Source organism: Homarus americanus, unplaced genomic scaffold, assembly GCF_018991925.1.
Source record: "Homarus americanus isolate GMGI-L3 unplaced genomic scaffold, GMGI_Hamer_2.0 scaffold30858, whole genome shotgun sequence".
In the NCBI taxonomy this organism is placed as follows: domain Eukaryota; kingdom Metazoa; phylum Arthropoda; class Malacostraca; order Decapoda; family Nephropidae; genus Homarus; species Homarus americanus.
Window position 1 is genome coordinate 2,960,078 of NW_024737697.1, and position 21,139 is coordinate 2,981,216.

Consider the following 21,139-nt stretch of genomic DNA (forward strand, 5'->3'; position numbering starts at 1 on the left):
CCCTTAAAGGGCAGCAGACATCATATGATACCTGAGAGGAAAAGATGTAAAGGGCGGTGGACATCATAATTATGATACTGTATTTAGATTTTTCACGCCATTGTTTGGGGGCACTCATGGCTGTGTTGTTGTCTGGTTACTATGATGATGCTGGATATATATGAATATGGAAAAAAGATTCAGCTCTCTAATGGTGCAAACAATTGAAATACAGTATCTCAATTAGGGCACATTCAACACACTGTATATTTGAACATTATCTTAAGCAATTTACTCCGTTTTCTACCTAGCAAAATAAATATACCCACCAATAAAGCGATAATTACCTACCTAATACAGTACCTCAAATACCCCATACAGCAATTTATCCACATTAATGCTCATTCCAAATCTATAAGTGCCTCCTTTCCTAAGTAATTATGTTATTTACTTATAATTTTAAATTTTGTGGAATTATACCTTGACAGTTCCTCATCAGTTAACAAGTCAATACTGTATGCTATTGTCCATCATCAATCATTGTCCATCATCCGTCTCCACACACTGATGTATTCTCGCAACACCTGCACTTAGTCCCCCACCCTACTCCTCCCACTTCATTTATGTGTGTTTTATCTCCTCTTGCTCCTCCAATGTCTGTTCTCTCCATTTGTCCACATCAACCCAAAATAGCACTTTATACCCTCCTTTCCATTTCTCGTTCTGGCATAAAAATCCTGAAATATACCTACAGTCACATCGTATATTATAATATATATGAATATACTGCATACCAGACATGATGTAATTCAATTCATTTGAATCATTAGCAAATGCTTGAGGATGTAAGAATTAAGTAAATTATCCAATAAGAATGTAAAGTAGTTAGATAGTTCAACTATGTTTGCCATGTGTACCCCACACCACTGTGATGTCACTCTATCTAGTGTACAGTAGTAGTTTGATTGGCTGGTGCAGGGAAGGGAAAATCAGTCGGCTTTTTCATCATCCTGGGGACGGACGCTCACTACTGTTACCCCAGGCCAGATTGATCATTCATAATCACGAAGATGGAAAATTATTTATAAATTAATTGCGAAAAGAAAAAACAAAACTCAGTACAGGTCTATCAACCATTCTAGAAATATGGTTGTATAGTTATTCACAAGATATCATAATCAAAAGCAGACCAGGAAACTTTACCTTTGCAAGTGAAACTTGATTATAGTTATTTTAGCATGTAAGGTGAGTGTGTTAATGAATGATTGAATAGGTTGTACTGTAACTGGGAAAAATTATGTTGTACGATGAATGGATTTAGGAATGAATAGGTATATCACTCTATTAATGTAAGTGTGCACATACTATTAATAACATGAATAGTAAGTGAATTTTAAGTTAAATTTTTCCAAAACAACCCTGTCGCCACCAGTAGCTTGAAATCAACCTTATTAACCTTTTGATGAAAATTTACATGAAATAATTATAAAAAAAATATATCATGTGTTTCTTGTGAGAGATGGAACTACTCCTACAGTTACTGGAACCAAGATAAAAGATTAAAGTAACCATGACATAATCCATTGCTTGTTATCCCCCTGATTATGATTTATGCACAATTTAACTTCTTCCATCAACCAGAATAAAACCTTTCTACACCTGTATGTTGTTCATTATTCTTATCACTACACAAACAAATCACCAACCTTCTACAATTTAATATTACAAGCCTCCAGTGTTCCCTCGCTTAAAAAAAAAAATCTTATATTATTCTGAGTTCTCTCTAACCTCTGACTACACAATGATACTTCAAATTGACTCTGCTTCCCAATTGCCATTACTGTACTGTAGTTTGCTTTCCTGGGCATTAACGTATATACAGTAGACTCCTCTTCAGAACTTCTTTACAATACTGTATCTTAGTGCCCTTCTCATTAAAACAAGTTGTATGTACTGTACCTATTTTCTACTTCACTTCAATTTTTTCTCCTCATTCATGTACTCAGTAGAAATCGTGTTTTTTTTCAATTATGATGAAACAATTAATGGCACTTCAATAATACCTTTAAAGATTTAATTTTCTAATAAACAGTGACAATTAATAGCAGGTATGCTGGAAATTCAACTTTTTAAGACCATAACATGAAAGCTTCTACTGTGATGCTACTGCCCATTATTTGCCAACAGTGCGTGACAGAGACGTGACCGATCGCCCGGGCGGCTAGCGAGCCGATCTTTTGGTGAAGAATATAAATGAAAAGAGACGTGACCGATCGCCCAAGCGGCTAACAAGCCGATCAGTGGCGAAGAGGATAAAAGTAAAAAAATAAAAAAACGTTTGTGACAAATTTGGAAATTATCAAAAGCCTCAAAAGTCAGTATCTGATGAGCTTCACACATACAGTTGTACAGTACATGGACTATCTATATCTGGCATGAAGTCAATTACATTCTACTGGGTTCACTTATTACTTGTTCTGTTAATAGCACACTGTCTATCATACCAAGAGATATTTATCAGTACTTTTAAGGACAGTAATGCATTTCCTTTCCAGTCCCCTTAGCTATCCCCTAGTTAAATTATCATTAAACTATCTAAAATACTAGTATAATAGATAAAAATAATAACAAATATACTAAAATAGTCCTCATACTACTTTTACTAAATTCAATATTAATACTTCAAACACAACTAACCTTCATTTGTTGCTCTTGCCAAGTACGGTACAGTATGTTCTTATTCCACATTTCAAAGTACCTGTACTGCACAATATCTCCCATTCTCCAATGGCTGTTGTCAACATACACTGTTTTTGCCACCCATAAGATATAGTTGCTAAGTTAAGTGACTACAACCTGGCAACTCATGAGATCTTCATTCATAAACTTCTGAAGGGAAGCTTACAAGGTGATCAGTAACAATGTACAGTAACACAATTAGACAAAGTGTACAGCAAGGAAGAATAAAGTGCAACAGTTTTTTCTCTGGTTTATATTTTCCATCAAAAGATTCTGAACCTTTCTCTTGATATTAAATAGTGCAGATGACATAGGGTTTTGTACTTCAAAGAGCTGTTTTTTTACTGATAACCTAAAGAATGTAACTGACCTGAGGTAGTCAAAATGATCTCCCAATAAAAACACAACAACAGAGGAAATGCAAAAACAAACACACTATTCACAGTTGATTTGTTACCACCTACTCATGCATAGGGACCATAAAGAAAATGCAAATTAATTTCTACATTGCTGGCACTTTTTTGTAACACACCTTCAGACTCAAATATGAAAACAGAACTTATACTGAGGATGCATGGGATGAGTACACAATACCATACATTTGAGGGAGTGCAGTATTTTTAACATAACTGTGCAGTACTATAAAAAAAATATGCATCATCAACAACAACAAAATTATTACGGAAATATACTCAGTACAGTATATCCTAAAGACCGGGAGATCACTATTGGCCTCAGATCCATAAAATAATCATATACTTACTAGTGTTGGTACTCTCACCACTACAGTACTCAAGGTCTAAACTTTGTGGATACTGTATATATTTAGACTGTCTCTGTATAAACCATTGCATGACATGAATTACATTTGAGTATATCTTATTCCATCCAGTGCCGTATAAATACTTTACTGTACCGGTGACTTGGATATAATCGTCGTTACATTTTTTATCTTAAAATGAGACACTTGTTAATTGTATCAAATTACGGTAAAACATAAATGTCAAATGAAAATAATGAGAATAAAATCTTACTACTGTTCTTTTGTTACTTCTGTGTTGTGTAGATCAAGTGGTAAAATAAACTACAAAGACTGGGGAGAAGTAAATAGGAAGAATGGTGTAAGACAAATGTAGAAAATGACAGAAAAGTGCAAAGATAACAAGAAGAATATCCACAGATAAATGTTGATTTATTATTACCAAAGGCCTCTCAAGATATTTGTCTCAGTCCAAGTGACATGTCCTCCCTTTATTTGAGAGGCAAAATAGAATGTGGAATGCAATATTGCTAGGAAACACTTGGTGTGGAAATGGTCAGAGGCAAAAATGTTTCAGTAAGAATTAATATAAATAGCCATCTATCATCATGGGAGAAGGAACTCATCAGAATATAGTATTGTTACTCAAATAAATCCCACTCCAAACAGGTTCCAACCCTGCCTAACATGATCCAAGCAATAGGATTGGGGCTCCCTCAGACTGGACCCCAATCCTTAATTTAATATAAAAAAAATTCCTTCACGAGACAAAAAGATAAATCTGCTATGTTCAGGGCCACTTCATAGGTAAATCAATTCAACCTTACATCTTACTAACACCAGATCTAGTTTAGTCTTGAATCACATATCCTTCAACAAATGTTCAACACAGCAGCAAGACGACCAATATCAGAAAAGTACCAGAAACAGGAGTATCAAGTCACCTTACTTCTAAATCAGACGACAACAATTAAACAGTCCTAGAGGAGATGGAGCTAGGTAAGGTTAGGTTTGACTGGCTTATCATCTGAAATAGCTATACAGTACTGTACATAGTTCAGCAATTCTATTCATGGTACTTTTCTAATACAGACCATATTGTAATACAACACTGTACTGAAGTTTTAAAACAAGTGTCACTGCTCTTTTACTCTTTGATACTCTCACACCTCTACCACAGGAACATCTATTTTCTTTGTACTTGTACTGAAAAAAAAAATTCCCCAGGAAAATATAGAAATATAGTTTTAATGACACTTCCTGAGTTCTGATTAATGAAAGCCTTATGCAGATTACAGTATATATTTATATTTATAATGTACATACTGTGTTCCATCATAAAACTTGAAGATTATGTGAGAGTGACTTAACTGTTGCCATACAAAAATCATCAATAATACCTATCAACATACTCAGGTGTACATTTTTATCAACAATAACATACACTCTGTCAGATTCCTTAAATATATACTGTACTGGTTTACAGTTAACAGGTTACAAAACTTCACAATTTATAATTTCAGTAATTACATCTCTATTTATATCTCCAAGAATAGATTTTAATACCTGTACCACCAAAAATTCTTACTTTTCATTCAACTTATTTTTCTCATCAGAATTTCCTTCAATTTCAGCTTCAGCTTCACAGCCAAAATACTTATCAAAATCCTTGTCTTTTATTTTGCCCTTCTTCAACTTCTTCACCATGCGAATGTCTTCCTCAAGATCATCTAACTCCTCTTGTGTAAACTGATGGCTTCGCTTCTTCATTTTCTTCTCAATCTTTTTCTTCTTCTTTGCTTTCTTGTCCTTCTTATCTGACCAAGACACAGTCTTTGGTGTGAATGGCTTCATGCCGGGCCACTGACCAGTCTCTCTGTATGTACTGAGTTTTTGCTGCCTGCTTTTTTCCTTCTGTTTATCTTTATAGGCAATTGCATTGTAATCCATTTTTACCTGTTGAAAATCAGTAATGGTCACACCCTTCAGTTCAGGCATTCTGGGCATCCGCAATAAGCCAAAACTTGAGGCAACACGACCAAGATTAAGACTTTTGATGTTAAGAATAACATTACACTCGTGTTTTGCATATGACTGAATAAATGAAACGAATGCTCGGTTGGCTTTATCCATTACCAATCGGTCCTGGAGCTGCAGTTTTCTCATCTTCTTCAACAAGTCTGGCACATCTGCCGGAGCCTCCATAGCATGCAAGGTAACCTTCTGGTTCAGATGGATGAATTCGACATAATCAGTTTCACACGGAAGCAACATGACAACTGCCGATCCCTCGTTCCCACCTCTTGCAGTTCGACCACAACGGTGAACAAAGGCAGATGCTGTAGAGGGCGGGTCATACTGAATCACCCAATCAACACTAGGGATGTCAACCCCACGACACATCACATCTGTGCATAAAAGAACCCCAGATTCAAGTGACCGAAACTGATCGAATACTTTAAATCTTCTGTCTTTCATTTTACCATGTAAGGACAAAATTTGTGTATTTTTCAATACTTCTCTCAACACAACAGTGAAGTACTCCACACAAGCACATGTTGGGAAAAAAGTCATCGTCTTCTCTGATTCTTTCGCTTTCAGAAGACTGACCAGAGTTGCAAATTTTTTTTCCTCTTCGCACACCATGTAATAATTTTGTAAAGACAGGGGTGTTCTTTCATCACCTGTTGCCTCCTTTTCTTTCACTTTCACCTGAATTGGATTCCTCAGACCAGCACGAATGAGACTGATCACATCAGTGGTTTGTGTGGCAGAGAACAAACCAGTTCTTCTTTGTTTGGGAAGATAAGCTAAGATGGTATTCAGAGTGCTAAAAAAGCCCAGATCTAATAATCTATCAGCTTCGTCAAGGATTAATACATCTACAGCTTTTACACCAGCAGCAAGACTTGGACCTTCAACTGTGTTTCGAGCCAGTAAGTCCTCAAGTCGACCAGGTGTGGCTACAACAATGTGGGCACCATTAGTTTTGTAAAACTGAACGTCATCACCAGCAAACGATCCTCCAACTGTGAGCATGGAAGTCAGTTGTGGTGAGTGTTTTAAGAAACCTTGCAGTACTTCGTGAATTTGTGTGGCCAACTCACGAGTTGGGGACACAATGAGGGCGCCAACGTCGTGCTTCTTTAAAGGTTCTTCACGCTGCCTTAAAATCTGGATAACGGGGACCAGGAATGCTAGTGTTTTTCCGCTCCCAGTTACTGCTTCAGCTGCCACATCCTTATGACTAAGGAGTAATGGGATGCAAGCTGCTTGGACAGGGGTCATGTTCTGAAAACCAAAGTCCTTGATCGTTTGTCTGACAGGAGTCAGAAGCTTAACTGGCAAACTACCCCATGAGGTATCCATGGTGTTTACTGGTTGACAAGTATGGTAAAGCAGAAAACTTCAACTACACTTGTACAACTAGGCTTGAAAGCAGACTAAGACTTGCAGCTAACTCATCAGTAGTTTTACTCTGAAAGAAAAGTGAAAAATTAATATTTAATTTTTTGCAGTGAGCATCAGTTTACCTTAGCCATTTGGTTACCCATGTTAATAAGTTTAATATGGCAATAGTCCCTGAATTATAAATCTTCTAGAGGTAACCAGAATGGGCTTTACCTTGCTCATCACTTTATCTTCTCTGATATGGTGTCAACTGTATCTATTTGTAGCCTCCACAAAACACAAGTTTAATCTAATTTTCTTACATTTTTTTATGGAACTTAAAAAAGCAACAGGTAATTCAGCAGTGTTTCTGTACCTGATAAAATAAAATTGACAGTCATCTGGTCAAGGTTGTGTATTGCATTGCAAAAAAATTATTACACACAAAATGGTCGGATTCTTTCCCTTCCATTTTACTAACTTACAAGGAGAACAATGTACAGTTATAACGTCATCTGTATCTGACAAGAGACCATCAGGCTGTCATCCAATAGAAGACAAAGATACCCTGTAATGTTTTCTAATAGCCAATGTATCATGTGTTCAGGATTGGATTGGTTATCAAGTCTGCTTCCTTCATTCGAGTCTTATTTAAATAATTTTAGATTTAAAAAGTTAAAATTTAAAAATTTTTGTCATAAATAGACCTACCAGTAAAAATTAACTCACCCAAAGAACATTTTGACACCTTGATACAGTTTTCCATACCTGCCATAAAGATCTAAAACCTTCAAAACACAATTTCTGAATGGTGCCAACATGCAACCCGCTAGGGATGACTGGGAGGCTTAGGTAGGTCTCTTTGATTGGTTAGGTCAGGTTCTAGTAAATGTTACCTCTTTTAAAACACTATAATAATAATATAATCTGTGGTAAAAATTAAAGAAACTGAACAACACCTGAAGACCTATTGAGTCAGCCTTCCCGAGTACAGTACTGTCCTACCCCACCCTTACATAACTAGTGTTTTCTTGTGATGTACTTAAGCCACACACGTCTCACTCCTCTTAATAAATTAACTCACCCTCTAAAGGTTAAATAAAGACGATGACAAGAACAAGTGTTACATCTCCCCACTGAGAGATACATTACATGCAAACAACACCTCTCAGAACTTCACTAATAACTAAAAAAATATCAATTAACCTTTCACGAAGTATTTATATAGCTCCTGCATCAGACAGAAGAACGACATCTTCTCTAGGAATATCCAAATTCCCGTAAATAATTAGTTATAATAATGGCCGAGGAAGAACACCACCCGGGACCAACAGGCGAGAACAATGTTAGAACAAATACCCGAACGAGCCTATTATAAATACATTACATAGATTAATAGATTACAGATAGATATTATACCTACTTAATATAAATGTACATAATATTATTTTATATACTATAATAAATTTGTGTGGTTATTGTATTTACTCTGAAGGAAAAATAATAAGTTGCTCAGTATTCTCAGTTGTGGTATTTTTTAACATTATTTATATTGAGTAATCTTTGGTGAGTCAGTAAACAACACCAACGACTGACTCTCCTAGCAGTGACTACTTCCAACGACTGACTCTCCTAGCAGTGACTACTTCCAACGACTGACTCTCCTAGCAGTGACTACTTCCAACGACTGACTCTCCTAGCAGTGACTACTTCCAACGACTGACTCTCCTAGCAGTGACTACTTCCAACGACTGACTCTCCTAGCAGTGACTACTTCCAACGACTATTTTAAGCAGCGAATGTACTATACATGATTCATTGGTTTGCCTATGGATATTAAAGGAGAATCAGAGGGTTCAGTGTTAACTAATTGGCGCAGTTTCTTCACCTCACTTAAAGCATTTTTTTTAGGTCTTGTTCGTACCACTTCCTCCTGGGTCAACATAATTTTGTGGGTGATCAAATAAGTACGACCTGGGACATCTAAATAAACTGCAGGGGTAGTCTGAAAAATGGCAAATGAAGTTCAACACCAGCAAGTGCAGCGTACTTAATATTGAAGAACAAATACTGTCAATGTATACAGCCTTAACAACATCAACCTAGAGAAGTCGACTTGTGAAAGAGACCTAGGGGTACTTGTAAGCCCGGACCTACGGCCTAGAAAACAGTGCGTTAATGTTCGAAATTAGGCAAACAGAGTATTGGGTTTTATGTCTAGAAATGTAAGTAATAAGAGTGCAGAGGTCTTATTGCAACTTTATTTTGCGCTAGTCAGGCCGCACCTCAATTATGCGGTTCAGTTCTGGTGCCCCTATTATAGAATGGATATCAATTCACTAGAGTCGGTGCAGCGAAGAATGACAAAAATGATTCCGGGATTTAGAAACCTTCCATATCAGGATGGGTTAAAGAAATTAAACTTGCATTCCCTAGAAAGACGAAGAGTGCGGGGAGATATGATAGAAGTATTCAAGTGGGTGAAAGGAATCAATAAAGTGGATATAGATAAAGTTCTTATAATATCCGAGCAGGATAGGACTCGGAACAACGGATTCAAGTTGGATAAGTTTAGGTTTAGGAGGGAGATAGGAAGGAACTGGTTTACAAATAGGGTGGTGGACGAGTGGAACAAGCTTAGCAACTTTGTAGTAAGTGCTGGAACGCTGGAAAGTTTCAAGGGAGGCTGGATAGATTCATGGATGATAGAGAGTAGCAGTAACTCTCTACAGGAGCTGCCATACACAGGCCAACCGGCCTATTGCAGACTCTTTATTTTCTTGTTCTTATGTTCTTATGTAGATCCTTAACAGCACGCCGAGGATCACTTGCAGGACTGCATATTGATATTTTGAGCAAAATTATTATTTTTTCTCCTCATAGAACATAAGTGGACTTCAAGACACGCGAGACACTAACCACGATAACAAGGGTTGCAACACGGGCAAGAAGCGGCCCGGTGAGATTATGGGCGTACCCCAGCGACCAGTTTTTGTCGTCAACAGGACTTCTGATGAAGCTGCGAGTCCCAGGTCGGGTTTTCACCATCAAGATTCCCACCTAAGTCCTTACATTATCCTACTTTCTTGGTGTTCTTTCCACTCCTTAACGCTCACTCTATTTGTCAGCTTCAAGTAAAATTGTTTTCTTATTTATAAGTTAAAATATGATTACGATTATTTATACTGAACGAGTACAGATACACAACTAATACAGGTATGTTAATGTATTGATTGGAAATTCATATTACTACAGTGAAGTTAGGCTTAAATGTTATCAGATTTATAGTAGATATAAAACAAACCTCAAAATACAAATAACGAGATAATTTGTAGAACACCCTGTAGTTTATTATGATAAATCTCGTCTTTGAATAACAAACATTACAAACACACATCTTAGAGATAATGAGGGACAGAAAGCCAAACTTGACTACACCGTTGTTACGTCATTTGGTGTGAGGCAATACCTTTTTTTTAGTTTAACAAATTTATTGACAAAGCTTGTAGTATAGTTTGCCTATTCTGAGTGATTCAGTCAGGTCTTGACAGTGAGGGTGGTATAATTTCTCACTGCCACGCAGGACATTAACAGCTATAAATGCATAGAGGTCAGATTCATATGGGTAATGTCACTGTTCACTGCCACGCAGGACAGAGGTTCATACACAAAGAAATACATCATATTCATTAACAGCTATAAATGTATAGAGGTCAGGTTCATGTGGGTAATGCCACTGTTCACTGCCATGCAGGACAGAGGTTCGTACACAAAGAAGGAAATACATCATATTCATTAGCAGTATATATAGGTCAGTGGATCACATACATTGGAGTCATATTCTAATTGAAGACTAATCAGTGTGGGCTAGCAAATTTGGGATAAACAGCAAGAATGTCAACAATGCCTACCATATGAATAAATCCTTTGGTTAAATTCGCACAAATATAACGCACTCGTAAAATAATATGAAAAAAAACAAGTTGTAAATTAATGAAAGGACTTGTACTTACTTACATACACTCACACATAAAGAACTGCGCCAGAAAGAGAAAAGCTGTTGCTGAAACAATCGATGTTAAGGTAAGCAGGAAAGAGAAAAAATAGGAGAAAAGAAGTTGAAGCCTAGCGGTAAAGCTTGATAAGGCATGTTGTAATCATCATCATCTTACAGTATTACTTGTACAGTACTCTCTTTGAGGCACAATTTTCCTTTTCTTTTTTCTTCAGCTGTTTGTTTGTAATGTTAATTCATTTTTTTTCCAAGTTTTGCTTAATAATTCCTTCTTGACTACACTCGATGCTCTTTTGTTTAGCCTTACTAGATACATAAGGCAAGAGAGTAACGAATCGGTGAAATTAACGAAGCTTCAAGTCGTTAATATGACTTTACACTCACCACCCTTAAGGCACACCTGTAGCAAAGACCAAAAATAGAACCTTACCTCATCTTCCTCGCTTCTTTAATCTGATCCTTCTTGCTGTCCTACTTCCCTCATCGATCCCCCTCCCTGTCTTCCACTCTTTATTTCCTCCTTTCCTTCCTTCCTTCCTTCCTTCCTTGTCTGTGTTTCTTTCCTCCCCCCCTTCCCTCATTTTCTGCTCTCTCTCTCTCTCTCTCTCTCTGTCAGCCTCTTTCCCCGTCCCCCTTTCCCTTCCTTTCTGCCCTCTCTACACCTCCCCTTTTCCCACCTAGCTGCCTCTACCACCATCCCCCCCTTTCCCTCCTTCCCTCTCACCTTCATTCCTTGCTTGCATGTGTTGCTAGGAGCCTCAGTCATGACGACCCTGTCTGACCTGTACTGAATTACTCCGCTCCCTCCCCCTCCTCAAGGCACCACATCCTGCTTCAGCTCTACCGATACGTGCTTCCTCTCCCTCTCTCTCTCTCTCCCTCCGTCCCTCTGAGGTGAGGTAATGTTAGATTAGGTTAAGTTAGGTTAGGTTAAGTTAGGTTTGGTTAAGTAACGTTAGGGTACATGCGGTTGGTTAGTTTTGCTTGCATGCTTGAAAAGATAGTTTGTATGACTATCACTAAAACTGCCAGAACTTGGTGAGAGGAACAACATTTTCTCAATGATGTTTGTTGACAAGAATACAAAAGAAGCCTACACTACACAATGGGTTAAGCGATACTACACCCTGACTTTTTCCTCTTCTACGGTCATATTTTGTGCACAAACACGAAATTTCCGATAAGAAAAAACAAATCCATCGAGAAGTAAATCTTTGAAACGCTCTTGATCCCGAACTTAGTATCGGGTCAAGGCAGGGTGGAGCCGCCGAGAGACCCTGATAATAAAGTTCAATATATAAAGAGTTTTCTCCTGTTACATGGTCACAGAGGTACCCAGGCAAGACAAAGAAGCAATAACCACGATACAGCTGTCAACAATAGAGGCGCCATAACAAATTACGAAAACAAAAACCTCATGATAATATTGAGCAATACAAGAAGCGCTTGATACAAGGAGCACGTCCAGTATCACTATGACAGGATGGTGCCTGAGTTACTGTACTCCAAATTGTCCAGCTCCAGGGTGCGTAGTCTCACAAAGCCAAGCAGGAGGAGCGCTCTTTCCGTTCTGACCAATGAAAAGACATCTGCTACCTTCAACCAATCAGAACACACTAGGAAAACTTTGTGGTGTGGATGTTTAGCTTTGTCTGTCTGACCAAGTGAAAAGTGTATCTAATATTGTTTTATTTTAAGATTCTGAAAAACATCTGTTGTTCCCAAGTCTTTTGCATATTTATAAATTTATAAATGCCGATTAGCCAGAACGTCTATGTATTTATCTCTTTTGGAAACTTTTAACTGGCCATAAACGACCATGTAGGTCATAAAATTACATGTGAATAAAATGTTTCATACAAAACCTAACCTTACCTAACCTAACCTGTAATTATATCTACTTAGCTGAGATTTTGGGGAAAATCCACTTTTTGCCCCCTAAATCCTCCCAGGGTTACCCCCCATGGCCACTCAGGAAGCCGAATTCTCGAACAGCAGGTGGACCGTGGAGGACGACCTCTGTTGAGATTTTAGGATAAATCCACTTTTCGGTAGCACACACACACACACACACACACACATAGCCACTGGGTACAGATAACCTTGTGGAAGGAGAAATTGGCAGTGGTGAAGCGAGGAGTAACGCGGTGGCCTCCTCTTTATTATTGTTGTTCCCTCTTTTAAATTCGGGTCTTTCTTCATTTCCTTTTTTCCTTCTTCTTCTTCACTAGTACTTGCAATGTAACTAATAATAATAATAATAATAATAATAATAATAATAATAGTAATAATAATAATAATAATAATAATAATAATAATAATAATAATAATAATAATAATAATAATAATAATAATAACAATAATAACAATAATAATAATTTCACAGAAAACCTTTATACCTTTATAAATTATTACAAAGAAAAATTATAAACATACGTACTACCCAGATTGAAGCCTTTGTTGTATTATAGGAATTTTTTACGTATTTCCTGTCCATCAAGGCTCGAGTGACCCAGGTATTGTTACGTTATATGAGCCAATGACACCAGCGTCCGGATGTTACTGGTAGTGTGCTAACTGTTACAGCTGGTGTGACGCATTGTGACGGTATGAATAGATTGTTGTTACGGCTTGTAACACCGAGGATATTATTATTATTATTATTATTATTATTATTATTTGATCACCTGAAGAATCGTCGCCCCAGAATCCGGCAGGGCGACAATTCTTCAGGTGGGGTCAGGACCCTCCACGGTTATCAATCTTCAGGTTAGTGGAGTCAGGACCCTCCAGTCAGGTAGGAGGACTATATAATAGTAAATGGGCTCAAAATTTTTTAGTCAATTCTTCAGGTGGACATTCTGGGGTGACGATTCTTTAGGTGATCCTTTATTGTTCTTGTCGTTATTTTTTGTTATCGTAATTCCAACAAAAACAGTCGAGAACAACAGGAATAAAAGAATCTATGTAACAGACAAGGTATTCAGCGTTAAGCTGCGACTGTTCACTACAGACGCAAAACAGATGGACGAAGGCATAAAGAAGATACCCATTACGTCTAGAAATTCCTAATCAGTATTCAAATCTTACAAAAAATATAGAAGAGTCTCGTTTAAATATTCTAAATACGTAAATTCTAATCTTCCAAGGATAACTAATCTCGCTTCCCACTGGGTTCTGTTGAATGGGATAGGCTGGTAGATGATCTTGGGAGTGAGATCTTACCTCATGCTACCTGCTCTATTTACGAAGGCTTAATTAATTATACGTGGTTAAGTTACCATGTAGGTGCAAAGTGTGTGTGTGTGTGTGTTGGTTGATTCTTGGGATTATTACCGAGGTGGATCGCTTCTATACACCCCCCTCTCTCTCTCTCTCTACACACACACACACACACACACACACTAATAAACATCAACAGAGTGACTCACGGCTATGTTTATCGCTTGGTAAATTCCTCAGTTATTATCTAGGTAACTCTGTTTGTCACGTCCTCAATTTAAGCTACCACTAACCCCCCCTCCCCTCCCCTCCCCTCAGCTCCAAAGGCCACATCATCACTACATTGTGTGCTAACGGCGTCACTCTCCTGTAGCACCGTCAGTATACTCAGTACTTCTGGGTGGATTTCAAGGTACTAAAATTCCCTTTTAGAATGTGTAACCTTAATCTACTCTAGGTTAGGTTAGCTGAAATTAAATGAGATTAGATTAGATTAAATTAGATTTGTTAAATTTTCGCTAAGTTACTTTAGATGTGATAGCGAGAGAATAAATCTAACTGACTAACTTAATCTTCGACATTAACAGAGTTCAGAATGGCACCAAAACTGGACTGAGACTCTACCATAATCCGCTACATATTCTTATGCCACATTACCGGGAAAAGGAAGTGACGCAGGACAGTTTCAACATCCTGATTGGTCGCTGGCCATACACGGACTTTTCCTGGTGTGTGAGAACCATGATTGGTCAAATGGGCCCCAGTTCTTACAGGCTCCAGTTCTTTCAAACCCCAGTTTTAACAGATCCATGTTCTAATAGGTTCAAGGTCTATTTGGCCCCAGTTCTTTTAGGTCGCAGTTTTTGTAGATACATGTTCTAATAGGCCCCAGCTCGAGTAATCCCTAGTTCTAATAGGCCTAACTTAACCTAATGAAACCTTACTTAACCCAATCTAACCTAACCTAACCTAATCCGTTATTTTAGAACATAAGAACATAAGAAAATAAGGAGTCTGCAATAGGCCTGTTGGCCTGTGCATGGCAGCTCCTGTCGAGAGTTACTACCACTCTCTATCATCCATGAATCTATCTAGCCTCCTTTTGAAACTTTCCAGCGTTCCAGCACTTACTACAAAGTTGCTAAGCTTGTTCCACTCGTCCACCACCCTATTTGTGAACCAGTTCCTTCCTATCTCCCTCCTAAACCTAAACTTGTTTAGTTTCTTTAACCTATCCTGATATGGAAGGTTTCTAAGTCCCGGAATCATTTTCGTCATTCTTCGCTGCACCGACTCTAGTGAATTGATATCCATTCTATAATAGGGGCACCAGAACTGAACCGCATAATCGAGGTGCGGCCTGACTAGCGCAAGATATAGTTGCAATAAGACCTCTGCACTCTTATTACTTACACTTCTAGATATAAAACCCAATACTCTGTTTGCCTTATTTCGAACATTAACGCACTGTTTTCTAGGCCGTAGGTCCGGGCTTACAAGTACCCCTAGGTCTCTTTCACAAGTCGACTTCTCTAGGTTGATGTTGTTATGGCTGTATACATTGACAGTATTTGTTCTTCCAATATTAAGTACGCTTCACTTGCTGGTGTTGAATTTCATTTGCCATTTTTCAGACCACCCCTGCAGTTTATTTAGATCCTCCTGTAGTGCATTTGCATCCTGCCCTGAATTAATCTGCCGCCCTATTTTGGTGTCATCCGCAAACTTGCTTATGTCACTGCTGATCCCAGTATCTAGATCGTTTATGTAGATTATGAACAAGAGTGGGCCTAGTACTGACCCCTGGGGAACCCCACTGCTTACACGACCCCACCCAGATTTAACACCATCTACGCTGACCCTCTGCGTTCTATCGGTGAGCCATGATTTTATCCAATTTAAATCTTCCCCTCGATACCATGAGCCTTAACTTTTCTCGGAAGCCTCTGATGCGGTACTCTGTCAAATGCTTTGCTAAGTCTAAGTAAATAACATCGTAATTTTCGTCATTATCTACTACCTCGAAGACTTTCCTAAAAAACGTTAGCAGATTTGTTAGACAAGATTTTCCCTTTGTAAACCCATGTTGAGAGTCGTAGATTAATTTGCTTTTCTCTAAATGCAATCGGATGCTATCTGCTATAATTGATTCAAGAAATTTTCCCAATACTGACGTCAAACTGATCGGCTGGTAATTTGACGCTGATGCTCTGTCTCCCTTTTTGAATATGGGTACTACATTTGCCTGTTTCTACAAGTCTGGCACAACTCCCGTGTCTAATGATTTTGTAAATAAATTTAAGAGGGGTCCGTTAATCTGTTCCCTACACTCTTTCAAGACTCGAGGGATAATTTCATCCGGCCCTGGGGATTTTGTCTTCCTTAGTTTATTTATTATCCTCTTTTCTGATAGAGATATTCTTTAATTTCTCATATTCCTTTCCCTTAAATATTAGTTCCACCTCTGGAATTTCTTCTGTGAAAACTGATAAGTAGTAACTGTTCAATGCTTTGCTTATTTCTTCACTGCCATTGATCACTTCACCCCTCCCTGACTTTAAAGGCCCAACTTTGTCCTTGACTTTTGTTGTATATACCTGGAAAAATCCCTTGGGATTCGCCTTGGATTCTCTTGCTATTCTGATTTCATAGTCTCTCTTTGATTTCCTTACATTTTTCTTAACATTCCTAGATAGTTCATTATAACTATTTCTGAGCTGCTCCTCCCCTCCCTTTAATGTCTTATAAATTCCTTTCCTTATTCCTATGTCATATTTAAGTTTTCTGGTCATCCACCTTGGCTCATTCTGATTTGACCTAATTTTTCTGTATGGTATATTTTGTTCTTGTGCTTTATGTAGTATACTAGTGAATATATTATAGTCATGATCAATTGTTGTCATGATCAATTGTTGTGTCATCTATGATCTCACCCCTTCCTACTGGGGACTGACGTGACTGTTCCCAGGTGACCTCACCTAGGTTCCCTCTTAACCCCTGATAATCCGCCAACCGAAAGTTTGGGACTCTGAGCCATATTGTCATTGTTTTTCGTTTCCCAATTTAGGGTGAACCTGATTTCTCTGTGATCACTGTTACCTAGTTTTCCCATACTGTGATATCTCTGATAATATTTTCTTTATTTGTTAATACTAGGTCTAATATATTGTCACCTCTAGTAGGTTCTGTAATTAGTTGTTTAAAAAAATTGTCCTGTACTGCGTCTTGGACGCAGACAGACAGACACACACCAATAGCCTGATTCGTAATTAAACACAATCTAACAAATAGCTAAGATAATCAAAGCGTTATTTACAGTCTTCACAAAAGCGACACAAGATTAAATAAAACAAAATAAAACTACGAAGTTGTTTACGTTAATCTTAATAGTAATCTTTTTCTGGGAATTTTTAATTTTTTAAAGAAGTGTTGACGATTATCTGGGCAGGTGTGGTGCATTGGCTTAACGCTGGCGGGTGTTTGTCACCAGTAGGGCGGGAGGGAGAGGGGGAGGAGCTGTACCCAATATTGATGAACGCGACTTTGTAAACAAGTATAGAGACGAGGTTTCCTTCGTCGCATTATCTACTTTATGTCTGTTTATCGCTTGTAGATGATCCATTGCTGAGCTTCTGTCTGGTCCCATCGGGTTTTTGTTGTTGTAGAGGTTGTAGTTGTATGTTGTTGATGTTTGCCTGGCGTACAGTGGCTGGTCCAAGTTGTCTGTTGATAATAGGAGCTGGTGTAGGGTGATCCAGGGTGGTGTAATTGATGAAGGAGTTTGTTAGTTTCTTCACATCAGTCTTGAGTCCTCACGGTTATTGGACATCCCCTAGTTAAATGCTCGCAATTACCAGGCCTCCCTTATTTGAGACCTTACAGTCAACAGTCATCCCTCAGTTTAGTCCTTACAGTCACAGTCAACAGTCACCCCTCTCCTACAACAACGTTCTGAAGGTAGATTCTTGTCGATCACTTGGGATCCCCAGGTGTGAGGGAAGGTTGGTAACGTTGAGCTGAGTTATACACAGGATGTTTACCACTGACGAACTCCAGGTAGGTCGCTCAGTGCTACTTTGAGACGGAGAACCAGAGATATCGGGAGGGAAATTCCACAAAAAAATTCTTCATGTCGATGATGTGTTTATGTATGTGTTTGAATAAGTAGGGAGTGTTTATAGAGCGTTTAGAAGAAGAAAAAGTAAAATTACAGTATCTGGTAGTTGGGGAAACAGCCTGACGCGATAACTACGAGTATAAACAAAAGTTACAAAACACCCGCGTTTAAATCATTAATGGGAAGTGTGTGTGTTCTCCTGTAGGGTAAAAGCTGGGCCCCGTGTTATTAGTAAGGGTGGTAATTTACTTATCCCCATAACTAAAGTCGGATGAACATAATATTTTCAAGTGACAAAAAATCACCACAACAACACCGATCTCTCTCTCTCTCTCTCTCTGCAGTAAACAAAGCGAGGAAACACACAGGCTAGGAAACACAGTGACCCTGGGAACCACCTCCACCTGCCAAACTTTCCCACTGGTGATATGACGAGACCAAATTTCCTGTTTTTCTCTTGTTATACTTAAGTCAAGCGGTTATTATTGTTATTATTACTGTTATCATTATTCCTGTTATTATCATCGTTAATCCCACTGTAATAAAGAAATAACAGTTATTAATGAAGTTATTGGAGAACTTGGATAACATCTTTGAAACTCTTGAGTGACTAATATTGGTATCGAACCCGGGACGAACAACTGAGAGGTAAGCTTGTTTGTTTTTGAGGAGGGATTCGAACAGTGGGTATCGTGGTTTACAAAAGGTCTTCCGGAAAAGCTATATGGGAGAAGGAGAAATAAATGAATGGAAGAAATTATCGTAAATAATTAGTTGGTTTGAGTGAAAAATGAATAATAAAAAAACCCGAGAAAAATGATTAACTGGAGGGAACAGAGACATGAAAAAATGAAAAAGTGAAAAGAAAAATATGAAATAAATGAATAATTTAAGGAAGAAATACAATAAAAAATTAATAACTAACAACAAAAAACGAAACAAATATAAATGAAAGGAATAAAGATGAGAACGAATGATGAAAAAAAATCACCTAAACATAAACAAACAAATAACGGACAAATGAAAAAAAAAACTGATGAAAGATAAGAAAGAAAACAATAAAGTCAAAGAGAGACGTTTTAATAGTGAGATAGTGTTTGGTTTCTGGTCAAGTGAGAGACAATAAAGTGAGGGAAGGTGAGATTGTTGCAACAGAAGGGTAAGATGTTGCACAAGAAGACCAGTTGTTGCAAGTTGTCCTGTTTTTGTGTTAGTTGATTATTATTGGTGATGTTGTGATGTTTGAGGCATGTTGACTCTCTCTCTCTCTCTCTCTCTCTCTCTCTCTCTCTCTCTCTCACCAAAAATAACAACATTTAAGAGAGATTGCATTAAGCCTGCTGCAAATGACAGTAAACAGGAAACCACCAGATTGGAAAGGTGTGTGTGTGTGTGTTACGAGGTGAGGAATATTGCTTTTACTGAAGACTCTGAATACATTTTGTCACTCTCTCTCACTCTCTCTCTCTCTCTCTCTCTCTCTCTTTCTCTCTCTCTCTCTCTCTCTCTCCTTGGCCACCACCACCACCTCAGAAAATGACTTTTATCACACGTTTTGCCTCAGGTGACTAACTATCGTCAAGGTGATCCACTGAGACTCAATTGGTGAAGGATTTAGCCTTTAATAGTTAACTTCTTCATTAGGAGGGGGAGGGAGAAAGGGGGTCTGTCTGTCTGTCTGTCTGTCTGTCAGGAAATCAACCCCCCTTTCTGCCCCGGACGTACAGAAAGCCCCAGAACTTGTTGGTGTGTAGCCTCTCACGGTTATAATAATAATAATACCTTCACGCCATCTTATTCCTGTTATATTTATGAGACGATTTTCTTCCTTGTTGTCATGTGTGCCGATCATAATCCATCACCTGGGCCCTTACCTGGTCCGGGGGGGGGCGGTTAATTGCCTCTAGGTAGGGAGACAAGTTGGTCCTAACAGAGCTAGCTAAGGTCGCAAAACTAAAACTAAACCATCACACTGGTTTATTCTTTGTCAGAGGTGTTGGTGTAACACGCTCTAAGATTCACAGAAAAAAGGATAAACTTGTTTTTTGTAATGGTAAGTAAAGAATTTTCCTGAAGTGGTTGTAGTGGCTGGTGCTGGAGGCAGTTCCTGGACTGAGGTCCTGAACGAAGGGTGTGTGATGTAAGGTTAGGTTAAGTTAGGTTAGGTTAGGTGAGATATATTTACGTAAACGAGACCTAAAGAGAGGAGCGACTAATGATTGTTTACGAGTCACGGAAAAGTAGATAAGGTTTAGTCTTTTCTCTGAGTGTGGGTGAAGCAGGGTTGGTTTCCGTGAAGCGCTGGTTGAATTACCGCACTCAGGGGATTAACTTATCGTATTCAAGGGATTACGTTATCGTGTGAAAAGCTATATCAATATTATAATTATTATCATGTCTTGGTTAGGAAGTTGAGTGTGTGTGTGTGTGTGTATGTGTGTGTTGGGCTCCCATGGAAAACCCGAAGGTCTTACATGCTAGTGTTGCTCATCTGAGGCAATCAACACCTCCCCTCATGCCACCACAATCATCTCACTCTCTACCACAAACACCACACAGTTTACTACAAACACCACACAGTCTACCACAAACACCACACAATCTACCTGCTGCCTCACAGTCTACCACAAACACCACCCAATCTACCTGCTGCCTCACAGTCTACCACAAACACCACAGTCTATTTCCTGCCTCGCACACAGACCGCTCACCTCGCTCTCACACTCACATTACCACAACATGAGGAGAAAATATAAAGCTTTTATTGTCACTTGACCCCATTTGTGACGTTCAAGAGACGTGAATAACTTTTAGGTACACAAAGAACAAGTTTCAACACAAGGAATAAGATAAAATAGTTTTGGATTCAATGGTAGAAACTAACATTGAAAGTATATGGAGAAATAACATTTACCCA

At 38.3% G+C, this 21,139-nt stretch overlaps 1 protein-coding gene across 1 annotated transcript; it reads right to left on the reverse strand.

Annotated features, from left to right (window-relative positions):
- Window positions 1–3,039: 3,039 nt before the first annotated feature.
- On the reverse strand, window positions 3,040–8,215 carry LOC121873546 (ATP-dependent RNA helicase DDX55-like). The gene is made up of 2 exons (XM_042377178.1): window positions 8,075–8,215; window positions 3,040–6,956 (listed from the first exon to the last, which is right to left on the reverse strand). The coding sequence occupies exon 2, from the start codon at window positions 6,845–6,847 to the stop codon at window positions 5,063–5,065; it is 1,785 nt and encodes a 594-aa protein (XP_042233112.1). The 5' UTR covers window positions 6,848–6,956; window positions 8,075–8,215; the 3' UTR covers window positions 3,040–5,062.
- Between the last annotated feature and the right edge of the window lie 12,924 nt (window positions 8,216–21,139).